Source organism: Chiloscyllium plagiosum, chromosome 3 (genome assembly GCF_004010195.1).
Source record: "Chiloscyllium plagiosum isolate BGI_BamShark_2017 chromosome 3, ASM401019v2, whole genome shotgun sequence".
NCBI lineage: Eukaryota > Metazoa > Chordata > Chondrichthyes > Orectolobiformes > Hemiscylliidae > Chiloscyllium > Chiloscyllium plagiosum.
This window is the reverse complement of record NC_057712.1, coordinates 133,244,859-133,264,442: the sequence shown is the minus strand read 5'-3', so window position 1 is coordinate 133,264,442 and position 19,584 is coordinate 133,244,859. Positions and strand designations below refer to the sequence as shown.

General features: G+C 44.8%; 1 protein-coding gene across 1 annotated transcript in view; it reads left to right on the top strand.

Annotated features, from left to right (window-relative positions):
* LOC122540182 (dynein axonemal heavy chain 8-like) overlaps window positions 1–19,584 on the top strand; it is a 1,320,893-nt gene that overhangs the window by 906,707 nt on the left and 394,602 nt on the right. The window contains exons 50-51 of the mRNA XM_043675532.1: window positions 2,029–2,275; window positions 14,810–15,051. Of these exons, the coding sequence (XP_043531467.1) occupies window positions 2,029–2,275; window positions 14,810–15,051 (489 nt within the window). The remainder of the gene's footprint in view (window positions 1–2,028; window positions 2,276–14,809; window positions 15,052–19,584) is intronic.

The following is a 19,584-nucleotide window of genomic DNA, read 5'->3' as shown; positions in this document are numbered from 1 at the left end:
ATGGAGATGGAGAGGTCCAGGAAGGGGAGGGAGGTGTCAGAGATGGTCCAGGTAAATTTAAGTTCAGGGTGGAATGTGTTGGTGAAGTTGATGAATTGCTCAACCTCCTCGCGGGAGCACAAGGTGGCGCCAATGCAGTCATCAATGTCGCGGAGGAAGAGGTGGGGAGTAGTGCCGGTGTAATTCCGGAAGATGGACTGTTCTGCGTAGCCAACAAAGAGACAGGCATAGCTGGAGTCCATACGGGTGCCCTTGGCTACCTCTTTGGTCTGGAGGAAATGGGAGGATTCGAAAATGGAATTGTTAAGGGTGAGGACCAGTTTGGCCAAACGAATGAATGTGTCAGTGGAAGGGTACTGTTGGGGACATCGGGAGAGGAAGAAACAGAGGGCTTGGAGACCCTGGTCATGGTGGATGGAGGTGTAGAGGAACTGGATATGCATGGTGAAGATGAGGCGTTGGGAGCCGGGGAAACGGAAGTCTTACGCCAGCACCATTAATCCAGAATCTGGTTTCCAGCATCTGCAGTCATTGTTTTTACCTTAGACATTTCTCCCAAGCAGGTGCACACCTTAAAGGTCAAAATGTGTATTCTAGGCACCCTATGTGACTGACTTGGGTTACAGAGTCGAGAAGTTACACCTGTTGGAAGGTAGAGTGAGGGCAATCAAACGTGCCCCGGTTCGCACACCTGTACAAGAGCTTAGGTCTTTCCTTGGGCTGATGCATTATCATGGAACATTCATACATAACCTGGCCTCCATTCTTGCACGTTATATCAACTCATAAAAAAAGGGTCAGCCTGAAAATGGTCACGTGGCCAAACCATAGCTTTCAAGAAAGTGAAGAAACAGCTATCATCACCCATGGTATTGGCGCATGGGTGAGACTCGATTGAGTTGGGATATCTGGCCGGCATGGACGGGTTGGACCAAAGGATCTGCTTCATGCTGTACATCTCTATGACTCCAATAATGGACCACAAACCCCTGCTAGGTTCACTTAAAGAGAACAAGGGAATGCCACCCATAGCTTCAGGCTGAATTCAGTGGTGGACTTTAATTCTAAGTGCGTATAATGACAAGTTTGAACACTATCCAGGAGGCCGAGTAGCAAATGCAGGTGCATTGAGCCACCTCCTGCTGCCAGATACACTGCTGGTAGTACAGCCAGTGGAAGAGTCCGGAGTCATTTAGATTTTCTGGATGCAATTCCAGTTACAGCTGACAATATCAAACTATCAGACACAGAAAGATCCAGGTCCTGGCAAAACTGAAACAAGTTGTGGTGATGAGAGAAACCAAAGAGCCATCACAACCAGAATTGAAGCCTTTTTGGACCAGAGAGACGAGATCACTGTACAGGATGACATCTTATTATGGGTTGCAAGTGTGGCTGTCCCGAGCAACGATCACTGCCAGACCTGAAGATGTAGGTGAGAATTTTTGTATAGTGGCCAGGATTGAATGCAGACATAATCGCATAGGTGGGGCAGTACCCAGAGTGCTAACAAGGGCATAAATTACTGTCAGCGGCTCCCCAACATTCATGGGAATGGTTGGGTAAACCCTGGACTTGGTCATATGCAACTATGCAGGTCCTTTCATGGTCTCAATGTTCTTAGTCATTGTTGATGGCCACTCAAACTGGTTGGACATGCATAACATTCATTTGTCAAACACAAGGACGATAACAGATGGCAGACCTAATTTAGTGTAGCAAAGTGTAAGGTGCTTTACTTGGGAAAAAAATAATTCAGAAGCACAATATAAAAGGGTTCAATTTGAAATGGAGCAAAAGAAGAACGTGCGATGTTCTAGGGAGAGGCTGGGGATTGGAACTAGGTAAATTACATCTTTGGAGCGCCAGTGCAGACATGATGCAGAATGGCCTTCTCCTGTTGTGTCACCATTCTTTGATTTTCTAATTCTGTGATTTGTATATGTATAAGCTCAAATATCTACCTTCCACCTTCCCCAGTCTTTCCAGTGCAAAGTTACACATTTCTGAATTGATGTCTCCTTTCAGCTGTATGAAACAGCCAGGGTCCGTCATGGGCTGATGACATTGGGACCCAGTGGCTCTGGGAAGACATGTGTAATTCGTACTCTCATGCAGTCACTGACTGAATGTGGAGCTCCTCATCGGGAAATGCGCATGAATCCTAAGGCTATCACTGCTCCACAGATGTTTGGGCGACTGGATCCTGCAACAAATGACTGGACTGATGGAATCTTCTCAACACTTTGGAGGAAATCTATCAAGTCAAAAAAAGGTACCGGCAGCTTTGAAAGTTAATGAGATAAATGATTCACTTTTGGGAAATGAATAAAATGGATTAGATTCAAGAGAATGAAAATTAGTTCAATTTGCAAACAATTCATAATATCAAAAAAATGGTTAGGAATTAGGTATAAAACTTTACTCTGAACTTCTGGGTTTTGGTCGTTATTAGCAGCAAATTTCCAACACACATTATACCACAGTGAGCAAATAAAGAGTCTAAATTTTATTCATACAAATATAAAGAAGCCAATAAAATTCATTATATTCTTCATGAAGAACGACATTTGATAATAGCATTCATTGCTGTAACATAACAGTGACTCCTATAGTGGATCTCATTCGTACCGACTGCTTTTGTTTTCCTCTTTTTATTTATCTTGCTTGTTTTCTAACTTATTCATCTCTCTTACCACTGATGGTAGCAAGAAATCCATCATGAACTTGTGTGAACCCAGTGTGGACCACATCGCAATGGTGAGTGGGCCCAGTGTGAACCTTGTGGTGACGTTGAGTGGGGTCAATGCGGAACTCGTAATGATGGCAAATAGGCCCAGTGCGGACCTCTTGGTGACGGTGAGTGGGCCCAGTGTGGACCTTGTGGTGATGGTGAGTGGGCCCAGTGTGGACCTCGTGGTGATGGTGAGTGGGCCCAATGTGGAACTCGTGGTGATGGTTAGCGCACCCATTGCAGACCTCATGAAAACGGTTAGTTGGCACAGTGCGGGACTCATGGTGATGATGAGTGGGACCAGTGTGGACCTCATGGTGACAGTGAGTGGGCCTGTGGGGAGGTCATGGTGATGGTGAGTGAGACCCGCACAGACCTCATGGTGACGGTGAGGGAGCCCAGTTCAGACCCCGTGGTGAAGATGTGTGAGCCAAGTGCGGACCTCATGGTGACAGTGAGTGGGACCAATGTGGATCACGTGACGGTGAGTGAGTCCAGCGTGGATCTCATGGTGACGGAGTGTGGGGTCAGTGCAGACCTCATGGTGAAGGTGAGTGGGCACAGTGCGGTCCTTCTGGCGATGGTGAGTGGGGTCAGTGTAGGCCTTGTGGTGACGGTGAGTGAGCCCAGTGCGGATGTCGTGGTGATGTTGAGTGGATGCAGTGGGGACCTCATGATGATGGTGGACCTTGTGGCAGTGGTGAGTGGTCCCAGTGTGGACCTTGTAGCGATGGTGAGTCCCAGTGTGGAACCCGTGGTGATGGTGAGTGGGCTCAGTGTGGACCTCATAGCGATGCTGAGTGGACCCAATGTGGACCTCATGGTGATGGTGAGTGGGCCCAGTGCAGACCACGTGGTGATAGTGAGTCGGCTCAGAGTGGACCTCGTAGCGATGGTGAGTGGTCCCAGTGTGGACCTCGTGGCGATGGTGAGTGGTCCCAGTGTGGACCTCGTAGCGATGGTGAGTGGTCCCAGTGTGGACCTTATGGTGATGGTGAGTGGGCCCATTGTGGACCTTGTGGCGGTGGTGAGTGGGCCCATTGTGGACCTTGTGGCAGTGGTGAGTGGGCCCAGTGTGGACCTCGTGGTGATGGTGAGTGGTTCCAGTGTGGACCTCATAGCGATGGTGAGTGGGCCCAGTGTGGACCTCGTGGTGATGGTGAGTGGGCCCATTGTGGACCTTGTGGCGGTGGTGAGTGGTCCCAGTGTGGACCTTGTGGCGATGGTGAGTCTCAGTGTGGAACTCGTGGTGATGGTGAGTGGGCTCAGTGTGGACCTCGTAGCGATGGTGAGTGGGCCAAGTGTGGACCTCGTGGTGATGGTGAGTGGGCCCATTGTGGACCTTGTGGCGGTGGTGAGTGGGCCCAGTGTGGACCTTGTGGTGATGGTGAGTGGTCCCAGTGTGGACCTTATGGTGATGGTGAGTGGGCCCATTGTGGACCTTGTGGCGGTGGTGAGTGGTCCCAGTGTGTACCTTGTTGCCATGGTGAGTCCAAGTGTGGAACTCGTGGTGATGGTGAGTGGGCTCAGTGTGGACCTCATAGCGATGGTGAGTGGTCCCAGTGTAGACCTCGTGGTGACGGTGAGTGGGCCCAGTGCAGACCACGTGGTGATGGTGAGTTGGCTCAGTGTGGACCTCGTAGCGATGGTGAGTGGTCCCAGTGTGGAACTCGTGGTGATGGTGAGTGGTCCCAGTGTGGACCTCGTAGCGATGGTGAGTGGTCCCAGTGTGGACCTCGTAGCGATGGTGAGTGGGCCCAGTGTGGACCTCGTAGCAATGGTGAGTGGGCCCAGTGTGGACCTCGTGGTGATGGTGAGTGGGCCCATTGTGGACCTTGTGGCGTGGTGATGGTGAGTGGGCCCATTGTGGACCTTGTGGCGGTGGTGAGTGGGCCCAGTGTGGACCCCGTGGTGATGGTGAGTGGTCCCAGTGTGGATCTCGTGGTGATGGTGAGTGGTCCCAGTGTGGACCTCGTGGTGATGGTGAGTGGTCCCAGTGTGGACCTTGTGGCGATGGTGAGTCCCAGTGTGGAACCCGTGGTGATGGTGAGTGGGTCCATTGTGGACCTTGTGGCGATGGTGAGTCCCAGTGTGGAACTTGTGGTGATGGTGAGTGGTCCCAGTGTGGACCTCGTGGTAATGGTAAATGGGTCCATTGTGGACCTTGTGGTGGTGGTGAGTGGGCCCAGTGTGGACCTCGTGGTGATGGTGAGTGGGCCCATTGTGGACCTTGTAGCGGTGGTGAGTGTGTCCAGTGTGGAACTCGTGGTGATGGTGAGTGGTCCCAGTGTGGACCTCGTGGTGATGGTGAGTGGGCCCATTGTGGACCTTGTGGCGGTGGTGAGTGTGTCCAGTGTGGACCTCGTAGCGATGGTGAGTGGTCCCAGTGTGGACCTAGTAGCGATGGTGAGTCGGCTCAGTGTGGACCTCGTAGCGATGGTGAGTGGTCCCAGTGTGGACCTCGTAGCGATGGTGAGTGGGCCCAGTGTGGACCTCATAGCGATGGTGAGTGGTCCCAGTGTAGACCTCGTGGTGACAGTGAGTGGGCCCAGTGCAGACCACGTGGTGATGGTGAGTTGGCTCAGTGTGGACCTCGTAGCGATGGTGAGTGGTCCCAGTGTGGAACTCGTGGTGATGGTGAGTGGTCCCAGTGTGGACCTCGTAGCGATGGTGAGTGGGCCCAGTGTGGACTTCGTAGCGATGGTGAGTGGGCCCAGTGTGGACCTCGTAGTGATGGTGAGTGGTCCCATTGTGGACCTTGTGGCGGTGGTGAGTGGGCCCAGTGTGGACCTCGTGGTGATGGTGAGTAGGCCCAGTGTGGACCTCATGGTGATGGTGAGTGGGCCCATTGTGGACCTTGTGGCGGTGGTGCGTGGGCCCAGTGTGGACCTCGTGGTGATGATGAGTGGTCCCAGTGTGGTCCTTGTGGTGATGGTGAGTGGTCCCAGTGTGGGCCTCGTGGTGATGGTGAGTGGTCCCAGTGTGGACCTCGTGGTGATGGTGAGTGGGCCCATTGTGGACCTTGTGGCGGTAGTGAGTGTGTCCAGTGTGGAACTCGTGGTGATGGTGAGTGGTCCCAGTGTGGACCTCGTAGCGATGGTGAGTGGGCCCAGTGTGGACCTCGTGGTGATGGTGAGTGGGCTCAGTGTGGACCTCATGGTGATGGTGAGTGGGCCCAGTGCAGGCCATGTGGTGATGGTGAGTGGGCTCAGTGTGGACCTCGTGGTGACTGTGAGTGAGCCCAGTGCGGGCCTCATGGTGATGGTGAGTGGGACCAGTATGGACCTCGGGGTGACAGTAAATGGGCCCAGCGTGGACGTTGTCGTGATGGTAAGTGGGCCCAGCGTGGACCCCGTGGTGATGGTGAGTGGGCCCACTGCGGACCTCGTGGTGACGGTGAGTGGGCCCAGTGCAGACCACGTGGTGATGTTGAGTGGGTCCAATGTGGAACTCATGGTGATGGTTAGTGCACCTATTGCAGACCTCATGGAGATGGTGAGTGGGCACGTTGTGAGACTCACGATGATGGTGAGTGGGACCAGTGTGGACCTCGTGATGACAGTGAGTGGGCCCGTCGGGAGGTCATGGTGATGGTGAGTGAGACCAGCACAGACCTCACGGTGACGATCAGGGAGCCCAGTTCAGACCTCATGGTGAAGATGCGTGAGCCAAGTGCTGACCTCATGGTGACAGTGAGTGGGACCATTGTGGATCTCGAGGTGATGGTGAGTGAGTCCAGCGTGGATCTCGTGGTGACAGTGTGTGGGGTTAGTGCAGACCTCATGGTGATGGTGAGTGGGAACATTGCGGAATTTGTGGTGAGTGGGTCCAGTGGGGACCTCATGGTTGTAGTGAGTTGGTCCAGTGAGTGAACCCAGCGTGGAGCCCGTGGTTACGGTGAGTGAACCCAGCGTGGAGCCCGTGGTGACAGTGAGTGAACCCAGCATGGACCTCATGGTAACAGTGAGTGAACCCAACGTGGACCCCGTGGTGATGGTGAATGAACCCAGCTTGGACCCTGTGGTGACAGTGAGTGAACCCAATGTGGACCCCGTGGTGACGGTGAGTGAACCCAGCGTGGAGCCCGTGGTGTCAGTGAGTGAACCCAATGTGGACCTCATGGTGACGGTGAGTGAACCCAGCGTGGACCCCGTGGTGACGATGTGTGAACCCAATGTGGACCTCATGGTGACAGTGAGTGAACCCAACGTGGACCTCATGGTGACGGTGAGTGAACCCAACGTGGACCTCGTGGTGACGGTGAGTGAGCCCAGTGCAGATCTCAATGTGGTGGTAAATGACCCGCCCTACTTACTTTTCCAGAAAAAGCACAGGGCTTAGCATTGGAATCAGTGGCTGCTACATCGGCCAAGGTGACCCAGGGTCAAAAGATGGCATGTGAGGATCACAACTCTGTTGTTGGTTGGGTCCAGCATAAACAGTGGCTAGGCAGAGACAGAGGAACTTCAGGGATTCTTGGATGAAGTGGGCCAGCGATGAGAGATGGCACCAGAGGATCACGACTCCGTCATTGGATAGGTATGGCGCTGGCAACGTGGAGCCGGAAGGGCATCAGGACATCATTGATGAGACGGGCTAGTGGTGAGAGATGCTGCTCTGATGCAGCATCTCTGAGGTGATAGCAGAGGAGAATTGGTCCAGTGGAAATATATGGTGCCTGAAGACTAGTGACTTCAACGTTGTTTGGGTCCAGTGTAGAAGGCGGCGAGGTATAGAATCTGGGTCGGTGCCGCAGGCATGTTAATGATGAGCTGGTTCAGGAATGATGAATTTGATTTTGATTGGATTTTTACCTTTTTGATTGGATTTGTCTTATTGCAGTCACATGTACCTAAGTACAGTGAAACACATTGTTTTGCAAACAGTATAGGGAGATCATAGCGAACAAGGACACACAGATCAGAGGGTGCTTAGGTAGAGCGAGGCATACAAGTTACACTACACAGAACATGCCACCAAGTAAGATCAGCATTGTTTGAAGTTAGAAAGTCCATTTATCAGTCTAATAACAGCAGGGAAGAAGCCATTCTTGAACCTGTTGGTACGTGTGTTCGAGCAACTTCTGCCTAACTGAAGAGCTTGTAGGAGAGTATTACTGGGGTTGGAGGGGTCTTTGATGACGTTGGCAGCAGAAAGTGTAAATGGAATCCATGGACTGATGAAGGAGCAGCGCTCCGAAAGCTAGTGCTTTCAAATAAATCTATTGGACTATAACCTGGTGCTGTGTGATTTTTAACTTTGAATGTCTCAGCTAAACTTACTACCACTACGTTACCAGACTGCGCATTCTACACCATAACTACTTCTCTCATATCACTTCTGCTTTGTTTACCATCACTTTAAATCGATGCCAGTCACATTTTTTTCACAAGTGGGAACAGTTTTTCCCACTTGATTCTACCCAGCCCATTCATAATTTTGAAAACTTCTCTCAGATTCAAGGATAACAGTCCCAACTTCTTCAATCTATCTTCACAACTAAACTTCTCATTCCTGGAGCTATTGTAGAATTTGGAAGTAGAGTTAAAGGAAGGAATTATTCAAGAAATGTCACATAGCTGGTTCACACATGTGTGTGAAACTGCCCATAGGTAAATTGCTCTAGCATTGGGAACACAAACTCCTCTACTTTGGCAAATTTAAAGTCACTTTGTTTAAAAGTGTTTTATTATCCAGTAACTAAAATAAAACAATTTAACTAAAATAACAATGAAGTAGCAGTTTGGGAAAATTATCCTGCAGTGAACATTGCAGTGAAACTTCCTGGTAAGAATGTCCCTTAGCAGGATTCCAGTAAAGCAGTGTGGGAAGTGTGTCACAAACTGATGCTATTTGGGTGAGTAAAGTCAGGTGAGTATTTATAGTTCTTTTATCAATAACAGTTTGTAAGATTTTAATTTTGGGTTTATTGTTTGTGAGGGTAATAGTGCAGAGGTGAACAAGGACCTGAGAATAATTAATATTATTTGATTTTAAGGGCAATATAAGGGCAATAAATAGGTACGTCATGAAGGGAGAGGTCAAGGCTATGGTATGCTCCTCCTGGTATATGTGATAAGCCAGGTGCAGCAACCAGGATTAAAACATCTTCAAAAAGTGTCGCCAGCTTCAGCAGCTGGGGAAACAGTGGAATATCAGTGAGGTTGAGTACTTAAAGTGGCTGTGGAAATAGCATTAGTGGTTATCTTTCAATGTTCTATAGATTCGGGAACAGTTCCCTATGGCTTAGAGAGTAGTTGATGTGACCTTAGTATTACAAAAAGGAGGTAGAGAGAAAAAGGGAATTATAGGCCAGTTATCCTGATATTGGTAATGGGAGAAATGCAGAGCACTCAGAAAATAGTGACAGGATTTACAAAAGGGAAACCGTGATTGACAAATCTGTTGGCATTTTTTGAGGATGCAATGATAACTTGGCCTTTCAGAAGGCTTTTGATAAAGTCCCACATATGAAACTTATAATTAAAGCACATGAGATTGGCGATAATGTACTGGCTTGGAGAGACAATTGGTTGGCAGACAGATACAAGGCATTGAAGAAGGCAAACAGGTTGTTGGCCTCATAGCAAGAGGATTTGAGTACAGGAGAAGGAATGCCTTGTTGCAATTGTACAGGGTTTTGTGACACCTGGAGTATTGTGTGTAGATCTGATCTCCTTATCTGAGGAAGGATGGCCTTTCTATAGAGAGAGGGCTGTGAAGATTTACCAGACTGATTCCTGGCATGGCAAGATAGGTATGTGAGGAAAGATTGTATCTGTTAGCATTGGTTAGGCCAGTATTGGAATATTGCATGCAATTCTGGTCTCCTTCCTATTGGAAAGATGTTGTGAAACTTGAAAGGGTTCAGAAAAGTTTGACAAGGATGTTGCCAGGGTTGGAGGATTTGAGCTATAAGGAGAGGCTGAACAGGCTGTGGCTGTTTTACCCTGGAGCGTCGGAGGCTGAGGGGTGACCTTATAGAGGTTTACAAAATTATGAGGGGCATGGATAGGGTAAATAGGCAAAGTCTTTTCCCTGGGGACGGGGAGTCCAGAACTAGAGGGCATAGGTTTAGGGTGAGAGGGGAAGAGACCTAAGGGGCAACTTTTTCACACACAGGGTGATATGGCTATGGAATGAGCTGCCAGAGGAAGTGGTGGAGGCTGGTACAATTGCAATATTTAAGAGGCATTTGGATAGGTGTATGAATAGGAAGGGTTTGGAGGGTTATGGGCCGGGTGCTGGCAGGTGGGACTAGATTAGGTTGGGATATCTGGTCAGCATGGACGGGTTGGACCGAAGGGTCTGTTTCCATGCTGTACATCTCTATGACTCTACGACTCTATGTTAGGATTATATTCACTGCAGTTTAGAAGAATGAAGGGTGGTTTCAGAAAAAACACCTATAGAATTCTAACAGGACTAGATAGGATAGATGCAGGATGGTTATTCTCAATGATGTGGAAGCCAGAACCAGGGATTACAGTATAAGGTGTATGCCAATATGGACTGAGAAATGTCTACACCCAGAGTGGTGTGCCTGTGAAATTCGCTACCACAGAAATCAGCCAAGGCAAAAGAAGGAATTGAACATAGCACTTAGGACATAAAGAATCAAAGGACCTGGAGGAAAAGCTGGAGTAGACTATTGAATTAGATGATCAACCATGATCATAGTGAATAGTGGAGTATGCTCAAAGGGCTGAATGGCCAACTCCTGCTCCCATTTTCTATGTCTTATTGTTTCTATTTTATTTGCTATCCTCTTGGACTGGTTTGCGGGTTATTTCAAAGACTGTTTTAGTGGCAGCCACAATTCTTTGTGCCTGGAGTCACATATAAGCCAGCAGGTAGTGATGGCAGATTTCCTTCCCTAAAATAAATCTGTAAATTGCATGGACTTTTACAATAAACAGTGATAATTACTAGAACTAGCTTTACATCCCAGATTTTGTTTCCAGATTAAATTGAATTCAAATTCCAGCAACTGGTGGGATTCAAGTTCAGGTCTCCTGAGCACTAGGTCTGAGCCTTTAATCTTACTTAACAGCCTCCTGTGTGGCACCTTATCAAAGGGTAATTAATAATTCAAAAACAAAGTACTAAAGATCTTAGAGATCTGAAATGTTGGAGAAACTTAGAAGATCTGACAGCATCTATGGAAAGAGAAACAGAATTATAATTTCCAGTGTAATATTACTCTTCAGACCATAAAATACAGAAGCAGAATTAGGTCATTGGGCCCATCAAATCATTCAATCATGCTGATATATTTCTCGACCCAATTCTCCTGCTTTCTCTCCATAATACTTGATCCCCTTACTAATCAAGAATGAGTGGCAATGAGTTCCATAGATTAACAACCCACTGGCTGAAAAAATATTGTCCTCGTCTCAGTTCTAAAGTTCATCTCTTCATTCTGTGGCTGTGCCCTCAGGTTCCACTCTCTCCTATTTGTGGAAACATTTTCACCACATCCACTCCATCCAGGCCTCTCAGTATTCCATAAGTTTCAAAGCAATTCCTCCTTATCTTTCTAAGCTCTGTGAGCTCAAATCCAGAATCCTCAACCTTTCTTCAGATGATAAGCCCTTCATTCCCAGATCATTCTTGCAAACACTTTCTGGGTCCTATCCAATACCAGCACATCCTTCTTTAGATACCAGCTCCAACACTCCTCATAATATTCTCATGTGCTCTGGTCAGATCCTTATACAACCTCAGAAGGGTAGTAACCTCAGCTGAGAGTAACTTCTCTGCTCTTATATTCTAGTTTTTTTTAAATGAATAGTAACATTTCATTTGCCTTCCTAACTGCCAAGTGAACCTGCATGTTTATCTGAAGAGAATCCCAAACTAGGACTACTGAGGACCTTTGTGCTTTATGTATCTAAAGCCTTTCCACATTTAGAAAATAGTCAATGCCTATTTTTCCTACAAAAGTGCATTATCTCACATTTCCCACATTGTATTTTATGTACCATTTCTTCCCACACTCGTCCTGTTTGTTCAAGCCATTCTGCAGTTTTCCCACCTCCCCAACACTATCTGTCCCTTCACCTATATTTGTATCATTTTCAAAATTAGCAACAATGTCCTCAGTTTTTTTGTCCAGATCATTAGTGTATAATGTGAGTAGTCATGTTTCCAGTACTGACCCCTGCAGAACTCCAGTAGTCACCAAATGCCATTCTGAAAAAAAATCCCTTCATCCCCACTGCCTGCCTTCCGCCAGTCCATGACAGTACCTTACCCAAAATGCCATGAGCTCTTTAATTTAATGTAACAGCCTCCTGTGTGGCACCTTGTCAAAAGCCTTCTGGAAATCCAAATGGATCTCGTCCTTTGACTGTGAGCCCTGTTTCTGCGTTCCCAGGTCATTGAGAACATCATTTCTGCCTGTCCTTTTAGAAAGTAATGCTCTGGACTATTTAGTTCCCAGCTTTGATCTTTGTGTAATCATGTCTCTGTAGCAGCTATAAATGCCATACCCAATAATTTAACCGTTTCTGAATAGAATGTGCATTTTAGTAAGGAGCCATTATTTTTGACTTTTTAACCATTTTTTAACCTTTGACCATATTTACTGCCTTTTCTTATGTTTGGGAGTCCTGTTCCATTCTAGATATCATCAAAATAGTTGTCCTTCAATGCCACCCTCTCCTTTTCCTTTATATATCAGTTATAGCCCCTTCGACCTTTCTATCTAATTTAAAGCTCCCTCTACAGCTCTAGTGATTGGATTCCCATAACACTGGTCTCAGCACAGCTCTAACCAGAACCATTCTTTTTTACCCAAGTACTGGTCCCAATGCCCCACAACCTGAAAGCCATTCCTCTGAGGTTCACCTGCCTCTCCTCTAACCTAGTTTTCAGTATCTGGTGCTCCCGATGTGGTCTTCTCTACATCGGGGGGACCAAACATAAACTCAGGGCCTGTTTCGCCGAACATCTCAGCTGGGCCCACAGGGCCTGACCTAAGCTCCCAGTCACTGCCCATTTTAATTTCCCTTCCCACTCCCTTTCCAACATTACCATTGTTGGCCTCCTCCATTGCCACAGTGAATCAAACCACAAATTGGAGGAACAACACATCATCTTCCACTTGGGCAACCTACAGCCCAGAGGACTTAACATTAAGTTCTCCAATTTCAAATAATCTCCCCTCCTATCCCCTGACTCCCTTTCCAGCCTCTCCTCCTCCCTTCCATTCCACTTACTGACCCTTCCTTCCAGCCACCAATCTGATTCATTCCTCCCATCGACCAACCATGCTGTTCCCGCTACCTGTATTCACATATCCCTACCTCACCACCTTGCCCCTGCCACCTCCTTTATCTGCAGCTCCCCTTACTCCCAGCCCCAGTTGTGAAGAACACCCAAAATGTTGACTTCTCCACCTTCTAATGCTGACTGGCTTGCTGTGTTCTTCCAACCTCCTGCTTGTCTCCTACTAGTAGAAACATCTTCTCTATGTCCACTCAGCCTGTCAATATTCTGTAAGTTTCAATGAGATTCTCCCCCTGAACATCCTTTTAAATCTCATAGACTGCAGCCCCAGAGTCCTCAACCTCTCCTCATATGACAAGCACTTCATTCCCAGGATCATTCTTGTAAACTTCCTGTGGAACATCTCCAATATTAACAATTCTTCCTCAGATATGGGGCCCAAACTGCTCATAATATTTCAAATGCAGTGTAACCAGAGCCTTATCCAACCTCAGCAGTATATTTCTGTCCTTGTTTTCTCGCCCTCTTAAAATTAATCCACTTTCAAATCTTTCAACTTCCCCAGTACCTTCTCCTTAGTCCAAAAAAGAGAAAATGCTGGAAAATCTCAGCAAGTCTGGCAGAGTCTAACTGAACATTTGTCAAAGATGCTGCCAGACTTGCTGAGATTTTCCAGCAGTTTCTCTTTTTTGGTTTCAGATTCCAGCATCCGCAGTAATTTGATTTTATCTTCTCCTTAGTGATGGTCACTACACTAACCTCTTGCCCTGACACTCTTGAAGTTCAGGTATATTGCTGGCATCTTTCCCCATGAATACTGATGCAAAGTACCTACTTAGTTTGTCCACTATTTCTTTATTTCCATAATTATTTTTTCAACCTAACTTTCCATCAGTCCAATGTTCACTTTTGCCTCTCTCTTACCTCTTTATATATCTAAAAAGACACTCTTGCAATCTTGTTTTATATTACTAGCTAGCTTTACCACATCCTTCTTCATCTCCTCTCTTCTTGCTTTTTAAGTTGACCTCCAGTTTTAAAGTCTTCCTAATCTTCTGGCTTCTTCAGATCTGGATCAGTTCTAAGGTCTGCAGTTCTGTCATTCCAGTTGTGAATGATGATGGACAATTAAATAACAAATGGGGTGGAGGCTCCACAAATATCCGATTCTGAATTATAGGGGAGCCCAGGACAAGTGCAAAATATAAAGTTGAGCTCTTTTCAGGAGAGAGGGAATGACTTATTTCCAGCTTGGAGGCCTTTTTCTAACCAAAAGCAATTTACTGGAAGCCATAGCAACTACAATCCCAGCTGCTAGGCAACAGAGGAGGCCTTTTTCTAACCAAAAGCAATTTACTGGAAGCCATAGCAACTACAATCCCAGCTCCAACAGAGGGTCCTTTCTAATCCCCAATTGTTTTCTAGCAATCATAAGTCAAAAAGCAACCTCTTGGATCTCTTTGAAAGTTCTTCTCCCAAATTCACAGTCCCTAGTTCTTTTTGACCTTTTGACTTTTAAATTTGCATGCTAAATCCTTTACAATCCAGGACTTGTCCAAATCGTCCCTTCAACACTGCTTAAAATCTATAAATAAAAGTCTTCCCAACATTAATTGAGTTGGTAATTATTCCCAGCATATTTTGTTTTTAGTAACAAAATTAATATGCTTAATTAGGAATTAAATTGTAATCATAATTACTGTAATTAAATTGAACTATGGGATTCAGTTCAGAAATGATCAAACATTTAGCTTGTCGCATGATTTACTGTGCAAATTAATAATATGAAACCTAGTTATTCATTGTCAGTTTTTAAATGTATTTGTACACTTTGGTTTCTAGGTGATAATATCTGGATAATTCTAGATGGTCCAGTGGATGCTATTTGGATAGAAAATCTAAATTCTGTACTGGATGATAACAAGACATTAACTTTGGCTAATGGGGACCGTATTCCCATGGCTCCTTCCTGCAAACTGCTGTTTGAGGTACACAACATTGAGAATGCATCTCCAGCCACAGTGTCCAGAATGGGAATGGTCTACATTAGCTCTTCTGCTCTCAGCTGGAAACCAATTTTGAAGGTAACAGCCTCAGCATCAAAATCCACATAGAGACTAAAAATGTTTGAAAAGAGAGGCATTTCCAGTCACTAATGAAAAGAACAGAAAGTCTGATTCCACATTTTAAGACTTTTACTGTAACAAACAAACCAAAATCAACATATTCTAAACATAGAGGTAAAAACAATGAAGGCAGTGACCCGTCTCTCCACGCTTCAGGCTCACTGCCTTTATTCCTGATGAAGGGCTTTTGCCCGAAACGTCGATTTCGAAGCTCCTTGGATGCTGCCCCTGAACTGCTGTGCTCTTCCAGCACCACTAATCCATATTCTAAACATATTCTAACAATGATGCAATACACCAAGCTGAGGAAAAGATACTTCTGCATAACTTAATGAATACAATCAACATATGTATAACTCTTTTTACTATGCACCATATTTCAGGCAGCTTTGGAGAATTATAAAGGAGGAAATGGTCACCGACTGTTGATGGCATTGCATCAGTAATTCAGAGGATCAGTCTAGTACACTAGAGCATGGTTTCAAATCCCACTCTGGTGGGTTTTTATAAACTTAGTAAATCTGGAATCTGCTGCTAGTTTTGGTATGAGTACCATGAGAACCATCATCAATGTTTGTGAAAATACATTTGATTCATTAATGTCCTTTAGAGAAGAAAGTCTTAGTCAGTCCAGCTTTGATTTCACTGAAGATTCAGCGATATGATTGATTCTTAATTGCTATCCAAAATGGAATTGAGAATTCCCCTCAGCTCAATGGCAATTTAAGATGGCAACAAATTACGGTCTTGCTAATGATCATAACCTCACTTGCCAAAATCCCATGAAATATACTTCTCTAAAATCACAAGAATCATTCCTCCAAAACTCCCACTGCCACGTGAGGGCAAAGCTTCCGCTGTCCTATGCTTTTTTTCTCATTCAGCCTGAGTTCTCTTGATCAAGTTTTTACCAGCAAAGCTTAACTTCGTGAATCCCTGTCCCTTTAATCTGTTAGAGTCCTTTTGGTTTTGTCCATTTCTTTTAATACAAGCAGTTATTTTATTTCTCCATAGCAGTAGCTGCTTTTTCTCTTTCTCTACAGCATTGTCTTTTTGTCTCTTTCTCAGTATCTTCAAAAATAGCTTATTATATATGTTCCAAATCTAGCCGATTTAGTACATTGATAATGATGCACAACACAATTAAGTTTAAGACAATAAGAAATAAGGACTGGAATTTTTTTTTCTCCTTTCAAGATTAATTTTCCATTCCGTAAGATTATGGCTGATCTGACATTCATCATGTTATTGGCAAAAATGTTCAATTCCTCTCTGGCCACAGGAGAAGTGCCAGAGGACTGGAAGGCAGCCAATGTGGCACCATCATTCAAAAAGGGAGCAAGGGTTAAACCAGGAAACCACAGGCCAGTCAGTTTAATCTCAGTCATGGGAAACTATTGCAGCAGTTCTGAAGGACAGAATTAATCTGCATTTGGAGAGGCAGGGATTAATCAGCAGCAGTTTTGTTAAGGAGAGGTCAGCTCTGACCAAAGTGACTGAATTTTTCAAAGGTTTTTCGATGAGGACAATGCTTTTTATGTCATCTACTTAGATTTCAGCAAGGATTTTAATAAAGTGCCATATGGGAGTCTAATAACAAAGGTAAGACCCCATGGGATCTAAGCACATTGGATCCAGAATTGGTTGAGTGGCAGGAAGTAGAGGGTGATGGTTGAAGAGTGTTTTTCCACCAAGAAGTCAGTATCCAGTGGGTCCCACAGGTCAACGTTGAAGCCCTTGTTGTTTGTAGTTTATATAAATGACTTAGACAGTATGATTGATCAGTCTTCACACTTCATTCTGTGACCATGTTTAGGAATGCATTTTAATCACAAGAAACCTGACACATTCACAACAAAACATACGATTTAAATCCATTCATCCCTTATACAAATCATATACAATCTTTATCACTTTTTCTTAAATTCTTAAAGGGTTTCATCATTTTTGAATTCTAGATATGCTTATTTCACTGCAGCCCATAGGATTCAAAATGCTGAACAGCCTTCATCATCTCCGTCTCCTTTTCTACTAAAGAGTACTTCCACTGATATTGTTTTAATTTCTTGGAAAATTACGCACTAATTTCTCTATTCCCAAATCACGACCTTGCAACAGGTCTGCACCTATCGTGAGATCACAAACATCAGTTGTTTTTTCAGAGGGTTTGATAAATTCAGGGGTGACCAACACTGATTCTTTTATTAGGATTACATTCAGCTTCTCAAAGATTGCATGGCATTTTGTTAACCTCACCATTTTTGTCTGTTTCCATAATACATCTGTTAATGTTACCGCTATTATGCTGAAGCTACACACAGATTTCTGATTAAACTCACACATTCCCAAAAATCTCATGATTTCCTGTTTAGTTTTAGCAATGAGGAATTCATAGTGATAGAATTGGTACTTAATTTCACTTTGGTTTTAATAGGATGTTCATAGTATATTTCAATACAAAGACTGATGCAAGATATCTGTTTAACTTCTCTGCCATTTTTTTGTTCCTCATAACTATCTCCCCAGAATCATTTTCTAGGCGCGACCTCGCTCTTCCTTTTTATTTATGTAAAGAAGCTCTTACTGGCAGTTTTTATAATCCTCACTAGTTTACCCTCATGGTTTATTTTTTCTCTCTGTATTTCTGACAATATGATCGAATTTTACATTCACTTTGGGCAGAGAGGAGTGGATGTGAGACTTATATAGATTTTAAATAAGGGCATGAAAGCAGAGTTGACGGAGAGTGTATTAAAAAATTTGATTAAATGAAAAGTCAATAGAAATACAATGGCATCCATTTAGGGAATACTGCAAAATACACACAGTAAGTAATTTCTAGTGAGTAAGGAGAATTCCAAATGAATTCCAAATGTGATTAACTAATAAGATTAAAGATAGGACCAAACATAAACGAAAAGCATATCACTGTGCATGCCAGAAGATTGATTAAAATATAAAGAAAAGCAAAGAGTTATAGAGTGATAAAGCACAGAAATAGATCCGTTGGTCCAACTTGTATGTGCTGACCATGTATCATAAACTGATCTAGTCTCATTTGCCAGCATTTGGCCCATATTGATGTAAACATCCACATGCCTTTAAACTGTTGTAATTATATCTGCTTCCACCACCACCTCTAGCAACTCATTCCATTCATGCACCAAGGTGATGATGCTGTTGTTTTAAAAGATTATTTTGTCCTGGGTTTTTTTCAAAAGAGGTTATAAGGCAGAGGTACGGAGCTAGCTGCTGAAGACAACTTGAAAAAACAGCATTGGAGGCCTTGATTTTTTTTTAAGAGCCTGAATGCGTATGGCCAGCTCTCACAGATCCAGATTTCTGGATTTTGGTTTTGGAGTAGCTATCAGAAGCTGTTTGGGGTCTCAGAAGAGTTGAAGTTTCAGCGAATGATTTCTAGCTGCTACTTTCTCTGAAATGTCTCTTGATACTGCTTTCTCCTGGACTGGAGAAACACATGTAAGAATCTTGTCAGAATTTTCGTATTTACCAAGAAGTTTGTTTATGGAATGTTATGACATTGGATCAGTTAATTAGTCATTAGTACTGTATCTATTATTCAGTTAGGTTTTCCAATAGTTAAGTTCTTCTAAATTCCTCTTTAACAAAAATATTTAAATAAATTGTGTTTTGCTTAAAGCTAAGTACTTGACCAGTCACATTGCATCTGGGACAGGAACTTCACATCAACATTTAAGAGAAATTTAGGGTCGAAGTTACCTTCTTAAAATATTTTGAGGGAATCTGATCTGGTCCGTAACACCTCTCTCTGTGTGAAAAAAAATGATGAAAGAACTAATAAAATGAGTATAAGAGAAAACTAACCAAAAATATCAAAACAGTAAGATTATGTATAAAAAATACAGATAATAATGTGAGCAATGGTTCGAAATAAAGTGAATCTGGAAATTTAATTTTGGAAAAATGGTGAAATGGCAGATGGCTTGAAAAGGTACTTTGCATCAGTATTCAAGATAGTGGATACTAGTAACATCTCAGAAACAGTAATAAATCAGGAATGGGAAGTGAGGTTCAAGTCAAGAACTTAGTGATAATGTCATTGGACTAGTGATCCAGACGTGCTAGGTTATGGCCTCCGATGCCATCATGGCAAATTATGACATTTGAACTCATCAAAAAACATGCAGAACAATAAGACAGTCTGAGCTCCTCTCCCTACAACACTCTGAGATCCTCTCCCTGTCCTACTGCGAGCCCCTCTCCCTGCCCCACTGTGAGCCCCTCCCCCTGTCCCACTGTGAGCCCCTCTCTTTGCCCCATTGTGAGCTTCTCTCCCTGCCCCACTGTGAGCCTCTCTCTCTGCCCCACTGTGAGCCCCTCTCCCTGTCCCACTGTGAGCCCCTCTCCCTGCCCCACTGTGAGCCCCTCTCCCTGTCCCACTGTGAGCCCCTCTCCCTGTCCCACTGTGAGTCCCTCTCCCTATCCCACAGTGAGTCCCTCTCCCTGTTT